At 43.3% G+C, this 18520-nt stretch overlaps 1 protein-coding gene across 2 annotated transcripts; it reads right to left on the bottom strand.

The window, feature by feature from the left end:
- Positions 1 to 97: 97 nt before the first annotated feature.
- Positions 98 to 18271, bottom strand: ercc6 (excision repair cross-complementation group 6). Of its 2 annotated transcripts, XM_086122266.1 has the most exons (22): positions 18201 to 18271; positions 15841 to 16019; positions 15527 to 15746; positions 14981 to 15101; positions 14788 to 14902; positions 13699 to 14389; positions 12455 to 12586; positions 11447 to 11605; positions 10598 to 10733; positions 10233 to 10403; positions 9829 to 10005; positions 8504 to 8620; positions 7903 to 7998; positions 6518 to 6736; positions 6073 to 6183; positions 5216 to 5335; positions 4663 to 4757; positions 4418 to 4563; positions 3889 to 4332; positions 3647 to 3815; positions 3477 to 3555; positions 98 to 1963 (listed from the first exon to the last, which is right to left on the bottom strand). In XM_086122266.1, the coding sequence occupies exons 2-22, from the start codon at positions 16010 to 16012 to the stop codon at positions 1514 to 1516; spliced, it is 4140 nt and encodes a 1379-aa protein (XP_085978392.1). In that variant the 5' UTR covers positions 16013 to 16019; positions 18201 to 18271; the 3' UTR covers positions 98 to 1513. The 2 variants fall into 2 exon arrangements, with proteins under 2 accessions (XP_085978392.1, XP_085978393.1); XM_086122267.1 differs by lacking the exon at positions 18201 to 18271 and having other exon boundaries at positions 15841 to 17017.
- Between the last annotated feature and the right edge of the window lie 249 nt (positions 18272 to 18520).

Genomic DNA, 18520 nt, shown 5'->3' on the forward strand with positions numbered 1-18520 from the left:
GTAATTAATTTATGCACCGCTGAAAATAAAGTTGTTATTATGACCTGCATGGTGGGGTGCGTGCAGAAAATTGAAATCAAATAACTTTAGCCCAATATTTGCTCCTGAAGACTTGAGGAGGCCTCAAGTGCTTGTGGAGTTTATTCTCGTGCTCCTTGAAAAAAAAACACACACAAACATTCATGAGGAAAGTCGAACATCTTAAAAAAGTCTGTCTGTCTTCATAAATTAAAATCACCTGAAACATTGGCTGTACATTTGGACCTCTAGTCATGCACAAAAATGAAAAACAATATAGTGAATGCACTTGAAAGTCACATAATCAGAAATTCTTATATTGCAACATGGGGTACTTCCAAATATATTAATAGCATGCAGTGGAACTTTCAAATTCCCCAGAGTGGTACCATTTGGTGTGCAAACAATATGTTTTGTACAATGCCACATTTAAGAGTTGTTTTTTTTTTTTTTGTGATGCCACCATAACTGCTCAAATCGATGCCAGAGGAAAAAAATCTAACCATAGAACAGGAAATAGAACTTATTCCAACAGTGCAACGTGAGCTGTTCATTCATCAGATAAATCAAGGAAATGATCACAAACATTAGCGTAAAAGTATAATTGCCCAAGTCACTTAAAAAAAAAAAATCTGAAAATGAAAAACAAATTCACTAAACAAGGAGTCCAGTTGCCTCAATAAAACCTTTTGTGGATTAGCATGTCCTGGATGACTAAGAACCTATGGTACATAAAAAAAAATAGGCTATTATGAGGCTACTGATAAACATTAATTACAGCAATACTTAAAATGCCAGCGGGTGACAGCATCACGCTGCCAACAATCCTGTTCTTGATCCATACTGTGTTCAAATTTTTTCTACGCGTTTTTAAAACATCGGATGTCAAGCAGTACTAGATTGTGTTCAAACGTCCAGTGAAAGCAAACCATGAGCAAAATAAGATAGCTTATTAAAAAGGTTTATTATTGCACATTCCATTTCTTTGCAAAATGATGACACTTGACTAGTTGGGATCATAAAAGCACATATTCACCATTACTATGAACATTTGAGGTAATGACTGTAGCACAAATGTGAGTAAACTGACAGTATCAAAAGCGCTTGGATGTATTCAAGAAGAACCAGCAGATAAATAGAATAAATGAGACAATTGGCAGAAGTGCTCAAACAGGCACTGGAGTGGATTCCGCACATTGTACAGGAGTTGCGGATGATTGACTGAGATGATGTTGTCCACTTGTTTGTGCATTGCAATTTGCATACAAAAAGTAAAAAGTAAGTGGATGACTTTGAGGTGTGTCAAACTAGTTAAGGAAAAAAAACAGTATAAAAGGTACAGTACAATATCCAAATATGAACAACCCATCTAGTTAGGAATGCAACTGAGCATTTGGTGACTATTATGCCATGAATCGTCTCATCGAGGATTATGGTCAACTTTTGAGGTTCCGCTGTATGGGAATATTTGAGGAGGTTGCCGTTGTCTTAGCTTTCAGCGCAGGTTCTCCTTGAGACTCCACAGGCCCTCCTCTCCAGAACCGCGCTGGAAGTCGCAGATGCTCCTGAGCAGTTCTCGGAAGACGGGCGACTGCTTGACGCTCAGTCTGGGTGTGAAGTACTCCAGCAATTCGTGCGTGCTGGCCTGCCCGTCCACTCGCGCCTGGAAGGCCACAAAGTTGCGCAGGTCTGCCAGCAGCTCATCAAACTCGGTGCTCGGAGCAGGACGCGAGCTGCCGGCCCCATCCTCTTCTCCCTCGTTGTCTTCTTGTTCCTCTCTTTGGCTCCGGGAGGGAAGGCTGAGGTGGTTGCGCTCTCTCATGCGGGTCAGCAGTGTGCATGAGGAGGGAGGGGCTGAGCTCAAATCACTTTCGGCTACTTCCCCGCTGAAATGAGCCCCTGAATCAAGCTTCTTTGACTGTGTCTTTGTTATGATAGCAGCATCCTGACAGAGAATCACGCACATTAATATTGTGAAATTCAATTAACCGCTACTGAGGCTGCAATTAGTGAACCCTCGATTTTTTCATATAATTTTTCTTTACTGCAGGTAAAAAAATATATGCCTGTGAATGCTATACATTATTGTCAGCCTACATCTACTATTGCAACATTTTTCTTCAAAAATCTGTTGTTGACAGGGTTATAACACCAACACATTGATACTATTTGTTAGCCTGTCTATGGCGTTTTACATTGTGTGCTGATGCTAAGATAGCTGACTTTGCTAAGGCAGTTTTGTTAAAGTAGTTTTCAAACCTTTTACACCAAGTTCCATGTTTAAAAAAAAGCACCACTGTATGACTAACATTAAAATACAGTAGTATTAAAGGTCTAAAGCAGGGGTCCCCAACCTTTTTTGCCCCACGGACCGGTTCAAGTCAGACAATATTTTCAGGGACCGACATTTTAGGTGTGGCGGATTAATACTACAAAATAATATGGTATGAGCTGCATGAAAACGGTGGTGTTTTTGAAATATAATAATAAACACAAGGAGCGTCTAATCTGGTCGCAACACTCTTATTGCTATGGTAATGTTTAATGCCTTTAAAATACGATACAACGCAAATTCAAAGTGCATGAAAATGATGACTCACCACAGCCCCGAGCTTGATTTTCTGCAATCAGACAGTCCCATCTCGGGGTAATAGGAGACAATGACACCTCAAGTGTGTGGTTTATGTCCAGTAGATTTCGTAATTTTGTTTTAGTCGCCGTTGCTGCAGAAACTCCCCACTTCACACAGGTAGGATGTCGGAAATAGCAACAGTGCTACTGTGGCGATCTCAGAGTATTCAGCCATAACTTGAATCCAGTTGTCTCGAACGTACTTTTAAGGCCGCCGTCATTTGCGGTCTCCAAGCAGCTTTTTTACTCATTTTGCGGGCTTCAGCGTTTTGTTTTTGAGCGTCATCGGTCACGTGACCGAGAAGCGTGATACAGACGGATGTAATGGAGAATTCGGCAATTTTTCAAAAGAAAACATCTTTCGTATTCCGAAATAAATAAAACGGAAATAAGGCAAGTTCTTTCTGTGCGGCCCGGTACCAAATGCCCTGCGGACCGGTACCTGTCCGCGGACCGGCGGTTGGGGACCCCTGGTCTAAAGTTCCCAGGAAAATAACAGTTTTGCAAATCAATAGAACATTAACACTGTACCTAAATGAAAGGAAATTAAACATAACTGAACTGTATTTGGGCCAAGTAACACAAGAGTGAACCTGACTACTCGTGGCACACTAAGAACCACTGGTTGGAATTGCAAATATACCGGTACTACAAAGTGTGATCCCCAAATATTTCAAACTCATCTTACAACATTACCCTTCAAAATAAAAGGGTAATAACATTTTGGACCATCACACATCTGTGATGGTCGAAAAATCTAAGGCTGCCCTCAAGGTACAATGATCCGGACCCTAAAAATGACCCCTCATGAAAAACACTCGAGTTACCTTGCATTTGTTCGAATTGGGGAGCGTGTGCACAGATGGTCCGACCAAGAGCGAATTCTTCTTTTGCCCGAAGCGTTTCCTGGAGAGCAAAAGGCGGGACAAAGTGAGGCGGGTAGGTCACATAACGAGCAAGCGTCTGGAATTCATGATGTCCCGCTGAGTGTGCGTACCGTGCGGGCGGCGGGGGGGCTCGACTACTGGCCAGTCTGCACCGCTGGCGGGACACTTTGAGGGCTTTCAGGGCATCCTTGGCCACCTTGTCAGCTTCGGCCTCCACCAGGACGTAGTCTGGATTGGAGGACTCGATGATGGAGTCGTGCTGCATCACGCTGTGGATTCCTGAGACGACACGACAGTAATACGCATCTGCACGGAAAAGCTCGAGACTTGTCAAATAAAGCTGAGCTCGTACCAGATTTTTTAAAGAGCTTTGACAAAACGTAATCGTCAGATTTGTTCTGGTCTTCGGCGTCCATCCTCTTGTACTCTCTCTTCTTCACTAAGTGTGAGATGCGCTGGCCCTCGAAGCGAGCGTCCTTTTCACGTTTACGCTTTTTACTTTTGTGTCTCTTCACTTTGTTGGAGTCGCAGTGCTTTCTCTTCTCACTACGTTTCAGGCCCGTATCGATCTTTAGTTGGGCACACGACAAATGCGGCTCTGCATCCGTGCCGTTTGGATGATTTTCTGCATTCGTGGTACCATTTATGGTACCCTGAGATAATGTGCATGTAGATTCGGAGCTGTTTAATAAGGAATGCCTATTATTCGCATATATTTCATTTGGCTGAGGTTTGGAGTGTTTACTATGGTGTTTTCTGTCGGATTTTTGAGGTGCCTTGACATCAGAGCCGGTACCTATAACGAATGCAGGGGAGAAAAAAAAATGCGTTCAGGGAATCTGTTGTAACCGCCTCCAGCTGACGCTCAAAACGATGCATACCGGCAAATATTGCACTGGTCTCTGTGCCCTGCTTCTCATCAGGGTCAACTAAGGTGAAAAGTTCATAAATGTCGTTGGACTTGAAGAAGCGGCGTTGTTTGGGGTCCTTCAGGACACGGTTGGTCAGAAACTGTTTAAAAATTTGTCTGTATGGTGAAAACAGAAATGTGTTACATTAAAGCGTGTCATTAGTACAAAAGCCAAAGAGCAATTGATTAATGCGAAAAAGAATGGCAGTGTCTAACCTGTGGTAAATTTTCTCCTCAATGGTGCCTGCAGTTAGGAGTCTGTAGACGGTTACTTGCTTATTCTGACCAATTCTCCAGGCCCGCTCTCTCGCCTGTGGACCGCACAAACATGAACGCGAAATCGATTAGATTCACTTGCCTATTTGTCTGGATCATTTTTTTCTGCAATGTTTTTGTGGCTTCAGTCATTCAAAATTTGGTCGAGAAAATCAGGGATCTGATCTTAAAGTCTTATTGTACCACAACCGTAGTCAATAGTAAAAAATAAAACCAACACCACCAAGCGCCTTCTATGGTCGTAATTTACAGTGTCTATTTTCCTCTTCGATTGTATTCTCATTATTCTTTCAGAATATGTATGGCAAAAAAGCAAAAGAAAAAGCAAAAAGATAAACAGTTAATCTGTTGTTGGGCCCTTCTACGATACTAGAGGACATTGAGTCGAGGTTTTGGGACTTCAGAGGTGTATTTTTTCCGAAAAAAAAAAATGTTTTGAAACTACAAATGGTACGACTTCATGAAATTGAAAGAAAAAAGGAGAATGACAAACCTGAGTGTCAGTACTCGGGTTCCAATCGGGGTCATAGATAATGACCCTGTTGGCTCCAGTCAGATTGACTCCCAGACCTCCCACTTTTGTCGTCAGCAAGAAGACAAATATAGATGTGTCCTTTTGAGGGATAAACAAAAAACATGTTAAAAGTAATATTAGGACTTTGGGCAAAAATTATCACATTTCTTTTTTCAAAAATAGAGACAAATCAACCCTTCACTGGCCACTTTATTAGGAACATGCATAATGTGATGATCGACTACACTGATGATACTGGACACTACGAAAAGTATTTAAAATCATTTCTGTGTATTAGTGTGATTTTGGTCAGAACACACTCTTTGTCATTCATAATATTTTGTTCTTATTTTACCACAAGGGCGACGTATGAGATATTTTAGTCAAAACTGATCATGTCTATCTTTGTAAATGCAGAGTAGGCCTTATACTGCCTTGTGCAGCTGAACTCAAATGTTGTGTCTAGGAGGTGAATATCTTCCTTTAGAACCTCACTGGCCCACCTTCTTACCAGTAACATTCTCTCTAAATGCATTTTGAGTTCCCTATAATTGACTACATTTGACCATAAATTTGCAGGGGCTGTCATTCTTACCAGTTAATCAATTTGACAGTGGAGGTTAGTTATGACAAATGATGATAAAACCGTTTGCTCAATGAACGTATCCAGGTATATAAAATTGAGCAGTAAAGAGCATCCAGATGAACAACAGCTTGCCATCAATTAGTGTTTCCACCTCAGGGTGAGCACGGCTCCTCGGAAGGCTTTTTGTCCCTCAGGAGGGGATTTTCATGGGAAACACTACTCGGCGCCATTAGGGATGACTAATCCGTACCTCGTTGTAGCGGGCGATAAGTGGCTGTCGGGAAGCTATGGGGGTAGTGCCGTCCATTTTCAGGTGCGTGTAGTGGTTCTGCGTCACAAACACCTCCAAGATGTGCAACATCTGCGAGGGAAGAGAGCGGTTGGCAGGGAGGACAAAAAGGAGGTTGGGGCGGTCGGGGTTTAGATTATACCTAAAAGGATTAAAGCAGATTAATATCATATGGACACAGATACCGACAGGGAGGGTCTCAGGTTTCCTCTGAGGTCTAATCTCATTGGTATCGACTATGACAACAGATGCCTCACATTCTTCCTCTCATAAGCACCCTCAAAAATTCTACAACTACATTCATTGTCCAAGGAAACAAATGACATCAGGGTCCAATTATTTACGTTTATTTTTTTAATTAAACAAAAATAAATAAATACATAAATAAACAAGGCTTGCCGGTCACCTGTCGAGACTGCGTGAAGAGCAGGACTCTGTGACCCTGCTGGAACCACAGACGCAGCAGAGAGTCCACTACGATCAGCTTGCCCGAGCGTTTCCAGTAGCCGAAATGCTCCTCTTCGGTCAGCTCCTCCTCGGTGATCCCCCTCAGCAGGCGCGGGCCGCCAGAGAAAAGGTCAGGGTGATTGCACATCTTACGTAGCGCTACCAAGCCCGCGAAAACCTGAGAACCAATTAAGTTGTTTGCGGTCAGCAGTCTGTCTGAAATTACAGCTTGCGATTGGCGCTGTTGCGATGTTTTTTTTTTCTTATTCAACTCTTTTGGCAATAATGTCATCTTGCACTGTTGTCCGTTCTGAAACAAACATGGACACACACGGCATTGAAGAGGACACACACTAATGTAAGGCCACTTTAATTCATCTGAGAGCTGGTTTATTTGTTTTGATGCTTTTGTTAGATTAGCAAAGGAGGGCTAATGGGCGAAGCATGAAACAAACAATATATAACAACTCGTGAATGAGCAATTCCGCAACAATCGGAGGTAATTACACTTATTAGCTATACTATATTTTATCTCGATGGAAACAGGGAGGCATTTATCTGTCTTAGGCGGACCCAGCAACTAATTGGAGCATGGGGTGTATTGCAGAGATGACCTCGGAGAAAATACAGTGTTTAATTTTTGTATTTCTATTTGTGGTTATTGTCAATTATAAGTAGTTTGATTTTTGTATGGTTGATCTCTTCTTTTATTGGCACTGTTGAAAGCTCATTGAATCTTGAGAAAGATGTTCGCTAATTATAAAAACCCTTGCGTAAACATTGTTGTCGTCTTCACAGCGCTGTACCTTTAAACAGATAAACGCAAAGAGGGATGAGTTGCATAACTTATTTACGGACAATTAGGGGCATGTTTTTTGATGAAGGCACAGCGGTCACTGCATTAGTAATGGTGGTTAATGGACTCGGGAGTGACCACTAAATATGTGTGTACGTGCAATCTGCTGTGGTCACCCTCGGCTCTCCAACCACGTCCATTTGGTTAGTGGTGATAAATGGGGTGAGATTCTCTCCAGGGTCCGGCTAATGCGAGAGTAGCATCTGCACAACCTCCACATCTTTAAGGACGACTAAAGTAAGCTTGTTATGGAGCTGACCAAAATGTAGGTTTACGAAAAGAAACATTTCACCCCAAGTCTCTAACGATAAAAAAAAAGGCTTTAAGTGATGAACTAAATTCATTAGTTAAGGGGGTTAAATAATGAATAAGGCTTGTTGTGTTCCTGGAAGTCATGTCCCAGACCACAAGTGCACCCTCCTTGTCTTTTTAATGCAACATGCATCAAATCAGCCGACGCATCAAATCAGTTCGGTTACTCTGCTCACCTGCATGTCCCCATTGAGTATCTGGAAGACTTCTTTGGAGTTTAAGAAGCTCTGATAAACCTGCCGCTGATCCTGTGTTAACCTGCAAAATAAAACCTACGCATATAGAGGGGACAAGTGTTCAGAGAGTGTAATGAGCGGTGAACATCCTCTTTAAAGCACCTTGCTGAAGTGGTGTGTGTGTGTGAGAAGAGAAATTAGAGGGGCAGAATCGTGTTGGAGCCATCAGCGTCTCTGGGGGCGGACTTAATGAGCTGAAGTGAACTGAGGAGTCAAGCGGCATCAGACTCAAGGACTGACCAGAGACTGGGCTACATTAATGAATATTTGCTCCTTTTACTTTAGCAGGACTTTATTAGCTGGCTTCACCTGGAAAGGCCATGCAAAGTCATGGAATAATTATTAAGACTTTGCACATGTGGTCCCTTTCAATGATCAAGCACTAGCAAAGGCAGTTAAATACTTGAGTCCACTTTCCACCAGGTTTAGTAGATTACTCAACTCTATTTTTTTCAATCATGTATGGGGTACTTCAAAAAATAATTACGAGAAATAAAAACGGTAACAAAAACTAATGTTTGCTAGAATGAGACAGACATACCTGCTCATTTTTGTCAGGTAAGGCGAGGTTGGCCTTGACGTCTGCCTTCATTCTTCGAAGGAGGTAAGGATTGATGGTGTCCCTCAGCACGCATGCACACTTGAACGCCGTCTGGACCTGGAGGTGAACACGTGATCTGACTCATTAAAAAAAGAACAGACATGCAGCTAAAAAGAGCAGCCAATGCAGTCAGCGATAACACCTGTCAGCAGAGATGTTTCCTGGAGGCAGGATTGTCATTTGGCCCCCTCTCACTCTGTCATCACCTCCTCTAAGCTTTCTGAGCCACTGACCATTGAGCAGAGTGCTGCCTGTCTCAGGGGACACAAGTGGAGACCCTCCACACACCACTCAAGTGGCCCTCTTCACCTTATGCGAAAGGCCAGTTACCTTTTGGGACATTAACTCACTGGAGGTACGCAGAGGGATCAAAAAGACCGCCCGTCACAGCAGGAGTGGGTGATAATACAGTGAGAATTTCGGCCGGAGTGGAGACGAGGTGAGAGAGGGCAGTAGATGATGCTGAGTGGGTTCACATGTGGGTGTAAAGGCGCGCTTCAGTAATGGATCCCATCTCCACATGTAGATGTGGCCCCCTCTCCAATACGCTTTTATGTACTTTGACACACATGTAGGGTTATACACACACATGCCACGCACAGACACACACAACCCACGGAGCAGCGAGAATCTTAAGAAGAGGACGAAGTAGCCGAGCGTAGCTTTCTCTGACCATTTAATAACATTAATAATTAGTAAAGGTTTTTATTATCGACAGCGGAAGAAGCATCAATAGCCATCTTAAATAATTAAATCCATTCAGTCAGTGGGTTATTAACGAGTGGACACTAATGACAACGGGATAAAATTTAGGTCTCCACTCCTCTCTCTCTCTCTCTCTCTCTCTCTCATGTGCACAAAACAAACAGACACGTACACACATGGGATGATCTTAAGTTCCTTTGCATGGCTCTACAGTATTATTTGCCACACTTTTTATGGCTCTGCTGTCCTCTTGAAATCAGCATGTGCATACAAATACAAATAGTGATTTAAGGTGCTAAAACTCTTTACAGTACGTGTCAAACATGTAGCAGACAGTCCTTTTGAAATCAAACCATGCTTGAGAAAGCTAGAAATACAGGTAGAGCTATCACCACTGCCGTGAACAAAAATATCCTTTTTTTCCCCCAGATAATAATTTTTCTGGTCTTTGGAATTACAATTCATGTTTGTCATCCAAACCATCTGCTCACTAAATACTTACTGGGAGTCGGGCCAATGAGTACCAAATGTAAAGGTGACAACCGTTCATAGTTCAGTACCTGAACAGGTGAGGCATTGCTGTATCCTCCCATAGTGATGGGCACTGAGAACTGCTCCATGAAGACGGGTAAAGTGCCCAGTTTTCCAGGAAAGATAAAATCAAATAGAGACCAGAGCTCCTTCAAATTGTTTTGCATGGGGGAGCCAGACAAGATGAATCTGTGAGGGGTGCGGAACTGGAGAAAAAGAGAGAGAGAGAGAGAGAGAGAGAGAGAAGGAAAATAAAAGATGTCAATGAGAGTGAAAGGAAAATCTTCTGCGACATCTGTATGCAGATACTGTATTGCACTACAAACGTCAGTCCAAAGGCTACCAATTAGGGGCAACACCTTCAACTTAGCAAAAACCGCAGACAAGCAAGGTTCAAAATTGGTGATGTATCTCTCAGCGTGACGCACTGCACCTGTTTGCAGGCTAGGGTGATTCCGGCATTTGGATTTCTAATTTTGTGTCCCTCATCCAGGATGACATAGTGCCAGTCGTAGCGTTGTAGGGTGTCCTGCAAGATCCTCACTGCTGAATATGAGGTGATCAGGATGCCGTGACATGATGCTATCTCTGCAATCAACTTTTCCTACAACAGTAAAAAAAACAAACAAACAAAAAAAACATCTTACTAAAGAGAATCTCCCCTCCTATGTGGCATAAGGAACTAATAGTGCTCTAGTGCCCCCCAGAGGAGTAAGACTCCATTGAAAACTTTATTGCTCACACAGGAGGATCTGTGAACACGACCATAAAACTATAACCAAAGGAAACAAAACAGACCTTGTTGCTGCTGAAGGACCCCGTTCCATGAAGAACGGCGACTCTAAAAGGTGGCCACCAGGTGTGGAACTCCTTCACCCACTGGTGCATGACCGTAGCAGGACACACGAGGACGGTGGGGCCCAAGCCAGCATACCTGCAAGCAAATGCGGAGTATGTGTCAACAAGGGGGACAAAGGGTTTATTACTGCAGGAAATATCAGCAAATTTCATTGGCAAATTAAAGTAATAATTCCTAAACCAAATTAAACTAAATAAAGGCAATTCCCAGAGAGCGGAAAGTGCTTGCGTGAGGCAGAAAGTAAAAGGTGGCAACAGAATGTTAACTTAAATGATCGCTTTACAAATTTGTTCCCGTGAAAATCTACAGAAAACATGCACATAAGCACACCCTCAAAGATGCGCTAATGGCCCGGTATGAACCTCAGCATCAGTGGAAGCTATTGATATTGGACCATAATTGAGTTTGCGAGCAATCAATTTGGACTTCTACAGCAGACAGAATATTGACCAATGGGGAAGCTCCGCCTACCAAATGCACAACTGTTATTTGTGCAGTAAAACCAGATTATCACCACTCCTGTGCCATGTATTATACATTTGATTTATGGCCCCGCTCCGGCAGCGTAGCCATTTCATGACTCCGAGATTCCACTTAAGTGTTCATGAAAAGGCTCACTCAAACGGTGTCAGTGTATCCTCTGATGTCTGCAGGACCAAAGTCAAGAGTCCGATAATTGAAACACGTTAAATAATTCAGATGAGCACACTCAAGCAGAAATCCTCCTAATCAAATATTCATACCATACAGACACAAAGTCTCAGGCCAAGCTTTGTGTGTGCGTGCACCTGTAGTTGGAGCCTCGGGTCCTCAGTTTGCTGTAGCTCAGTCCAGCCAGGAAGCCGATGATCTGGATGGTTTTACCCAACCCCATCTCGTCTCCCAGGATACCTCCTGCCTGTTGACAATGGAGCTCCCACAACCACCGCACGCCAGTCTGCTGGTACCTGACAACACAATACACGCATGCGCAAACCACAACTTAAAACAAGCAGCACAATTATTTTAGGTCCAAAGAATATAATGAATTACACACTGGTCAGAATAGGTTTGATTGAGATGTGAGAGTGTGAACATGTTGAGATCATTAAATCGGTGCCCAATATTCTGCATCAGATGCAAATAAAACATGTCATTTTAAATGGAATTTTGCCCATTCAAACCGTTGCATGACTCCTATGAGTATCAGAGTACATATACAATTAACCTCTGTTCAATGCAGGGTGTACATCCAACTTGTTCCACAAGAGTTGGAACTGCACGATAGAGACCAAACATTTTTAGAGGTGGTGGCCGTGCGTGATGGCGGCGAGTGAGTCTGTGCAAGTGTCTGAGCGTGAGCTGTGGCCAACAACAGCTCTTGCGCAAATGAGCTGATTGTGCTCGCGTGTTTTATTGTTTTCAGTGTTTAATAAACTGCTGAAAAGTGCAAGTAAATACTTTTCAACCCCAATAAATAAGTAAAGTAAAAAAATCCATGTTGGTAGGCAACACACAATACAGCGGGGCAACACTGTATTTGGGGGGGTGGGGGGTGTTATCACTTGGAACATATTACATAAAGGAGGTTGAACAAGCTTACGTTCTACCCACACGGCTAATTGGTCAATTGAGTAGTTTATTTCCAGGAGTTGTAACAAAAATAACACAAACGATGCCATTATACAGATAACAAGTTTTCATAGCCATCCCTTTAACAGTAGGTTTAGGATAACTCTGAGACACTCAAGTAAAAAAATGTAATTATAATGAAAACAAATCCTTTTTGTGACTAAACCCGGATCCACACAACTTACTTGAAAAGTTTCTTCCAGAGGAAACCAGGCACTTTGAAGCCTTCATCAAACTCTGCATCACTGTCGTCTGTCAGCTCCTCACCTCTCTCCCGCCTCTCCTCCCTTTCTAGAAGACGCTGTCGCTTCCACCTCCTAGCAGGAAAAAGTACAGACTCTTGAAGACGCGATACGAAAACAAACGCAGGACTTAATGAGTAAGGAGCTTGTCTGGAAGCGATACTGTTGTTATTAAGGCTGAGACAGATTCATAATGCCTTTAAGAGCTAATAAATGGATGGAGACCCCACAAAAGTTGTGCGGAAGGCAACTTGTTAGGTCCCTTAAGATTTGCAAGCTGAACAGAAAAAAAAAGAGGTAAATGTAAAGGAGAAAGGGTTTAATAATGGCGCGGCAAAAGGCAGTTAGAGGCAGAGTCGTCACGCAGCAAATGAAGATTGATACAGACAATTAGTAGTGTGAGTTCCCCAGAAAGGTGTGAGGTGGAGGGGATAAGAATCCATCTTCATTTGGGCCTGGTCCTGTCACCCTGCCACAAAACTGCTCCTTTAGCTGGGCCTGTGAGACCTCGTGCTCTAATTAAGTCAAGACTATGCATTGGTTCAGTTAATTACACTTTTCTGCCCCCTCTGCACCAACAGCATTGCCAGCTCACTGCCTCCGCCCCACTACAAACTGCTCCTAACAACATCACTGCTCGCAAGGCCGGCCGGCCTCACCCAGCCGTGCCGTGTCGTGTCGGTGCTGCTCAACTGACATTCAATCATTGTAGCGCAGAAAAAGAAAGGACACATGCCAACACAATTTATTTGGCAGCTATAAATATGAAATCTCATTAGGGCTGCTCTTCCCCTAATCCGAGCATGAGCATGAGTGAGTGAGTGAGTGAGTGAGTGAGTGAGTGAGTGCGTTTATTAAAAAAAAAAACATGGACGAGGATAATTAGGGCAGATCGAGAAGGGGGGAAAAAGAGCAAGGAGTGAATTTGCTTCGTCAAGAAACAGCTGCCAATCTCATCTGGGATTAACTCTTTTCTGGCACCGTGCAGCCAGCACAAACCAACTAACTCATGCAAATAACAATAGCACATTTTCACTATGCCGGTCCAGAGGCGTTATCAACTAAAGAGGCTCAATCTTGTTAATTGGCCACTTTCCTAAAAAGACTTGCAGCCAAACTTTGTTAAACAACGGAACAATGGTGGACCCTCTGGAACTGGAAGTGAACTGTTGCAGTGAAGGTTTTACCTTATCCGTTGTCTGTAATATTCCACATCACCGTCATCTCTGCATTTCTTCTCTTTGCTTTTGCCGTCATCCTCTTCATCTGAATACTGGTCATCATTCTGCTGTTTCTTAACCGGCCCCTTTCCCTTTGCTTCATTCTTCCTCTTGTACGCTTTCAACTCGTACTCGTCATCGTCAACGTCTTCACCAAAGCCTTCCTCCATGGCGTCTCGTTCTTGTCGTTCTGGACCGAAGCCTTCGTCGCTCGGCAGGTACTCGGAGCCATCGCTGTCAACCTCGTCACCTTCTATTGGACTTTTTCTCTTTGGCTTTGGCGCTTGTGGCTCAGATTTCGTTCTCGCCTTGGGATGAGCCTTCAGCGCAGTTATCTGGAGCTTTCGCATGCGCTTACGCATTTTCTTGTCCTTGGGAGAGGAAGCGGTTCCTTTGGATCCTTGTTGACGCGTAGCAGAACTCCTCCTCTTCTTCGCATGAGGAGTCCTCTTCCTTTCAGTGGCCAGCTTAGCCTGGTCGGCCAGGTACTGATCGAAGGCCGAGTTCTCGGCCAGCATCGGTTTGCGGGGCCCCTTCTTCTCCTCCGTCTGTGGGATTCGCGTACCAAAAGGTGTCATGTGACCTGTCCGGATGAGCTCCTCCCACTCTGTCTCCTGTGCTGGCATGAGCATGCTGCCCAGCGTGGAAGGGCCAGGCTCTGGTACAACAAACACAAGTTTTGGCCAAATGCTTGATAGATAATAAAGGCGTTGATCACAAATACAACTAAGTTGGGTATTTTGCTGTAGCGGAACAGCACACGAATTTTGAACTACTAGTATATAACTAACATATTTCCTCGACATTGAACGACACTTTACATTCTGTGTATGCATAAAAACAATATATAATGGATATAAGCAGGTTTAAAGGGGCTTATCCCGCATTTGTTTGTCAAAGTTAGAATTCAAGGTTGAAATATTAGCGGTAAAATCAACAATGACATTGACTTTTTATAGAACTTACTCTATTCGCTGATTGGACTTGTCCCCAGTTTCGTTCTGTCTTTTTGCTTCACTTCAGTTGAATTTAGTTCATTTGTTGTAGTGACCTTACCTGTTTCTTCTGCACCCTCTGCCAAAAGCTCATCTTCAAACCTTTGGATAATTTCTCCTCCCAAAATAGCCTGAAGCCGCTTCTGTTTGGCTCGGACCTTCTTGAGCTGTTTCTCCTGAACACACACACATAAACTTTTTAATATTAAGGTCACCATCAAATTAATGTGAAAATACCATCTTAATAACCTTACCTTATTTTCTTTCTGCCTTTTGACTGATTCAATCTTCCTGCTGATGTCTTTACTCGATGAAGCATACGGGGATAGCTGCTCAATTATTTTATTGATGTGCTTTAGAGATACCGTCACAGACCTAAAGGTCAGATGGAAACAATCATAATCAAAATATGATACAATAGTCATAAAATAATCATAGTTCAAAGATAAACATTTTTGACAACATTTCCTGTGTTTTTAGAATTTCAGAGCAGGTCAAATATCATGCTCTCATAGGCTAGATATGACTTTAATCAGGAGACTCACAGATGATGACCGAGACAAATTTGAGCATCTACCTCAAGAAAAATAAAGTAGCTAATGGTGGTGTCAGTGTTTGTATAACATATTTCACAATTCATTCAACACAATAAAATTACAAGGAAAAGAATTCCCAAATAGCCACACCATTAGCATAGCTTCTTAATTTGTTCGACTACTGCTGCTATTCTATTACAGTGTGTATTTGAGTTTGCCCACTGTTGCGCTGGTCGTTTAAATGATTATTTGTATTTTCTTTACCTGACATCATCCAGCACTGATTCGTACTCCTTCTCGGCCTCTGCTTTTGCAGCAGCCTGACTGGCCTCCTGGATGGCCTCGTCCACCTGCTGCAGGACACCTTGCTCCAGGACATCCTGGTCATAGATGGCCACACCGAGGCCAAGAAGTTCATCAGCCCCAGAAGCTGATTGGATGCGCTGGCGGTCGATATGCACCAAAGCTCCGGACCTCTTACCACCTGGACACAACAGTGGATGATAATTTGAAACATGACCGATGATTTTAGTAAACGCGCCAAGTAAAATTACTCAGAATAAGATTTTGGTTCTCACCACTGTTACCCTCCCCAGCTTCGTTGACAGCTGTGCAGGAAGACGCAGCCTCAGGGTCCTGAGATAAAACTGCTGAACCCCCATTCTCCTCTGAGTTTGACCTGCAGAGAGCCACACTGGCCGACCCAGAGTGGGAGGATGGGACCTGGTCCTCTGACCCATCTACTGGCATGATGAGGCTGTAACAACATATGATAGGGCAGACCCTTTAACATTTTTTAATGACATTTTAATTACGCAACAACTATCTCTGCTACCTGAGCATTGTAATATACAGGGTGTTCCAAGATGGCGCCGCGAGAGTGGCTGCCTTTACAGCAGATCCTATATTTTGTTCTACTTCTTCCTTTCATAACATTGCTGCTGTGAATTGGGAATTTCTCCATTGCGAGACTAATAAAGGTTTTCTTATCTTATCAGAATGCCTTTTCTGGTTGAATGAACGCCATTAATGGGTCTGAAAAGAAATTTTTAAAAAAAGCAATAGCCTGAACGAAAAACTTAATGTAATTAGCTTTAAAATGGCACGACTTTTATCTTACATAGTTAAGGAGATATGGGTAAAGAGATTTGTGTCTCTTTATAAATATACTAGCTAAACCCTGGTGGAGCAAAAGAAGACGTCGTGGACGAGACTACTATTGTAGTAGAAAAATATGTATTTGGACTGAAAAGAAAACATACAGATGACAGAAAAACTTGTCCATCCGACCTCGAGCGTCGTGTCTACTGTACTAACTAGCTGAGCTGTTGTCGTGGCTCGGCTTGCTTAGCTGGGTGTTGTAGATCAACGCTCTTTGATGTGTAACGTCAGTTGCGTCAGCGCTGATTGCTTGAAGCCAAAATGCGCGCATGCGCACACGTCCGCGCTGACGCACGAACAGCATAGAGCAGCGGACTGGCGGACAGCGGAAGACCTGCCCTGGAGCCCAAATACCACCTCACTGGCCAAAAAAGCCCACCAGCGCCTGTACTTCCTCCGCAAACTGAGGAGAGCAAGATCCCCGCCCCCCATGATGCAGACTTTCTATAGAGGCACCATTGAGAGCATCTTGACCAGCTGCATCATCGTGTGGTACGCCGCTTGCACCATGTCCTGCAGAACGAGTCTGCAGCGCATTGTGAGAGCGGCTGAGAAGATCATTGGTATCTCTCTTCCTCCACTGGCGGACACTTACAACTCTCGTCTGACCCGCCAAGCCACCCAGATCGCAGGTGACCCCACCCACCCATCTCACAGCCTCTTTGACGTGCTGCCGTCGGGGAGGAGGCTGCGATGTCTCTGCTAAATCCACCAGGCTCAAGAACAGTTTATTCCACCAGGCGGTCAGGAGACTAAAATCCCTCCATGTTCTGCCCGCACCCCCCCCCCCCCCCCCGCCACAATTGGTGTCCCTCCCCCAGCATCTGACATCCGATTATTGCACTTAAAACAAGTAACTACGAATACAGTATACAATAATTACAAGTGCCCTTGGTTGTCTGTTGTTGCTATTTGTTTATTTATTTTTATTTAACATATTTATATATTTATGTATAATGGAATTTAAACGTAAATTTTAGCATTACATGTTAGCACTGTGGTTGAGAGAGGAAAGTAATTTCATCTGTGCTGTATGTTCCACATAGAGCATATTTGACAATAAAAACTGACTTGACTTGACTATTGACTACTGAGTCGCGCTTCGCTCGAGTGGCGTCGCTACATGGGGACTATAAATGTGCCCAAGACTTTTGGAACACCCTGTGTTGACAGCAATCAACACGTCTATGTAACGGTTAACTGTCCACGTAGGCGATGGGTTCCCGTTTCATCAATGTGTTAAATAAGGTACGCGTCACGAAACGTTGGGTTGAAATAATCTTGTCAATTAAGACCGCAATTGAACCCTTATGCCCTTCGAAAAAAGCTGATACCGAACCTACGCGTTTTACAATGTTGTAAATGATGTATGTTGTGTTATACAAACATTCTTCTTTTTTTTTTCAAACACTCAAAATGTTCAGCGGGATCTGTGCTATCCATACATATATAGTTTATATTAATTCCTTGGGATTTTTTGCCCTTTATGGACAATAAAGCAGTTCTGTGCTATGACACTTCAAAGAAATATTGCATTCTTTGTAAACGGTGGACTATGAGGGTTAAAATCAAAACTGGCAGTGAGGTATGCGTCTCACGGAGTCCATTGTTTACATGGGCTAGGCTAGGCTGCTCCTCTACTTCTCGGCTGCCCAGGCGAGCAGGCGAACGACTAACGAACCACACACCGTATAACAGACGAACTCGCTAAGAGTATGTGAATGAAAGCACGGCAAACATGTCATACGCCAGCAAGAGGAACACAGGTAATACTTACGAAACGTGTAGTTACACAACATCTGCGTCCTGCCGAAGCATTTTCCGGTGCCGAAGAACGTCGAGTAACCTTTGATTTGTGCGACAGCGCCTTCTGCTGGCGGTCCGATTCTGCTTCTTTTTTTTGTCCAACAGATGACGCTATACAACTGTTTTTTATTTCGCTTACCAGTTGACTGACAGCAACAAAGAAGTGATGCCTTCGAAAAAAAACTACTGTAGACATAAGACTGTTTTTACTCAGCCTCTTTAGAGGTCTCTTGTCATTTAATCGTGTGATGTAATCTCTGTTTATCACGTGAGGCTAAAATGATGTTCATC

The sequence above is a fragment of the Hippocampus guttulatus genome, chromosome 10, assembly GCF_054856545.1.
Source record: "Hippocampus guttulatus isolate MCC_2025c chromosome 10, RoL_Hgut_1.0, whole genome shotgun sequence".
In the NCBI taxonomy this organism is placed as follows: Eukaryota; Metazoa; Chordata; class Actinopteri; order Syngnathiformes; family Syngnathidae; genus Hippocampus; species Hippocampus guttulatus.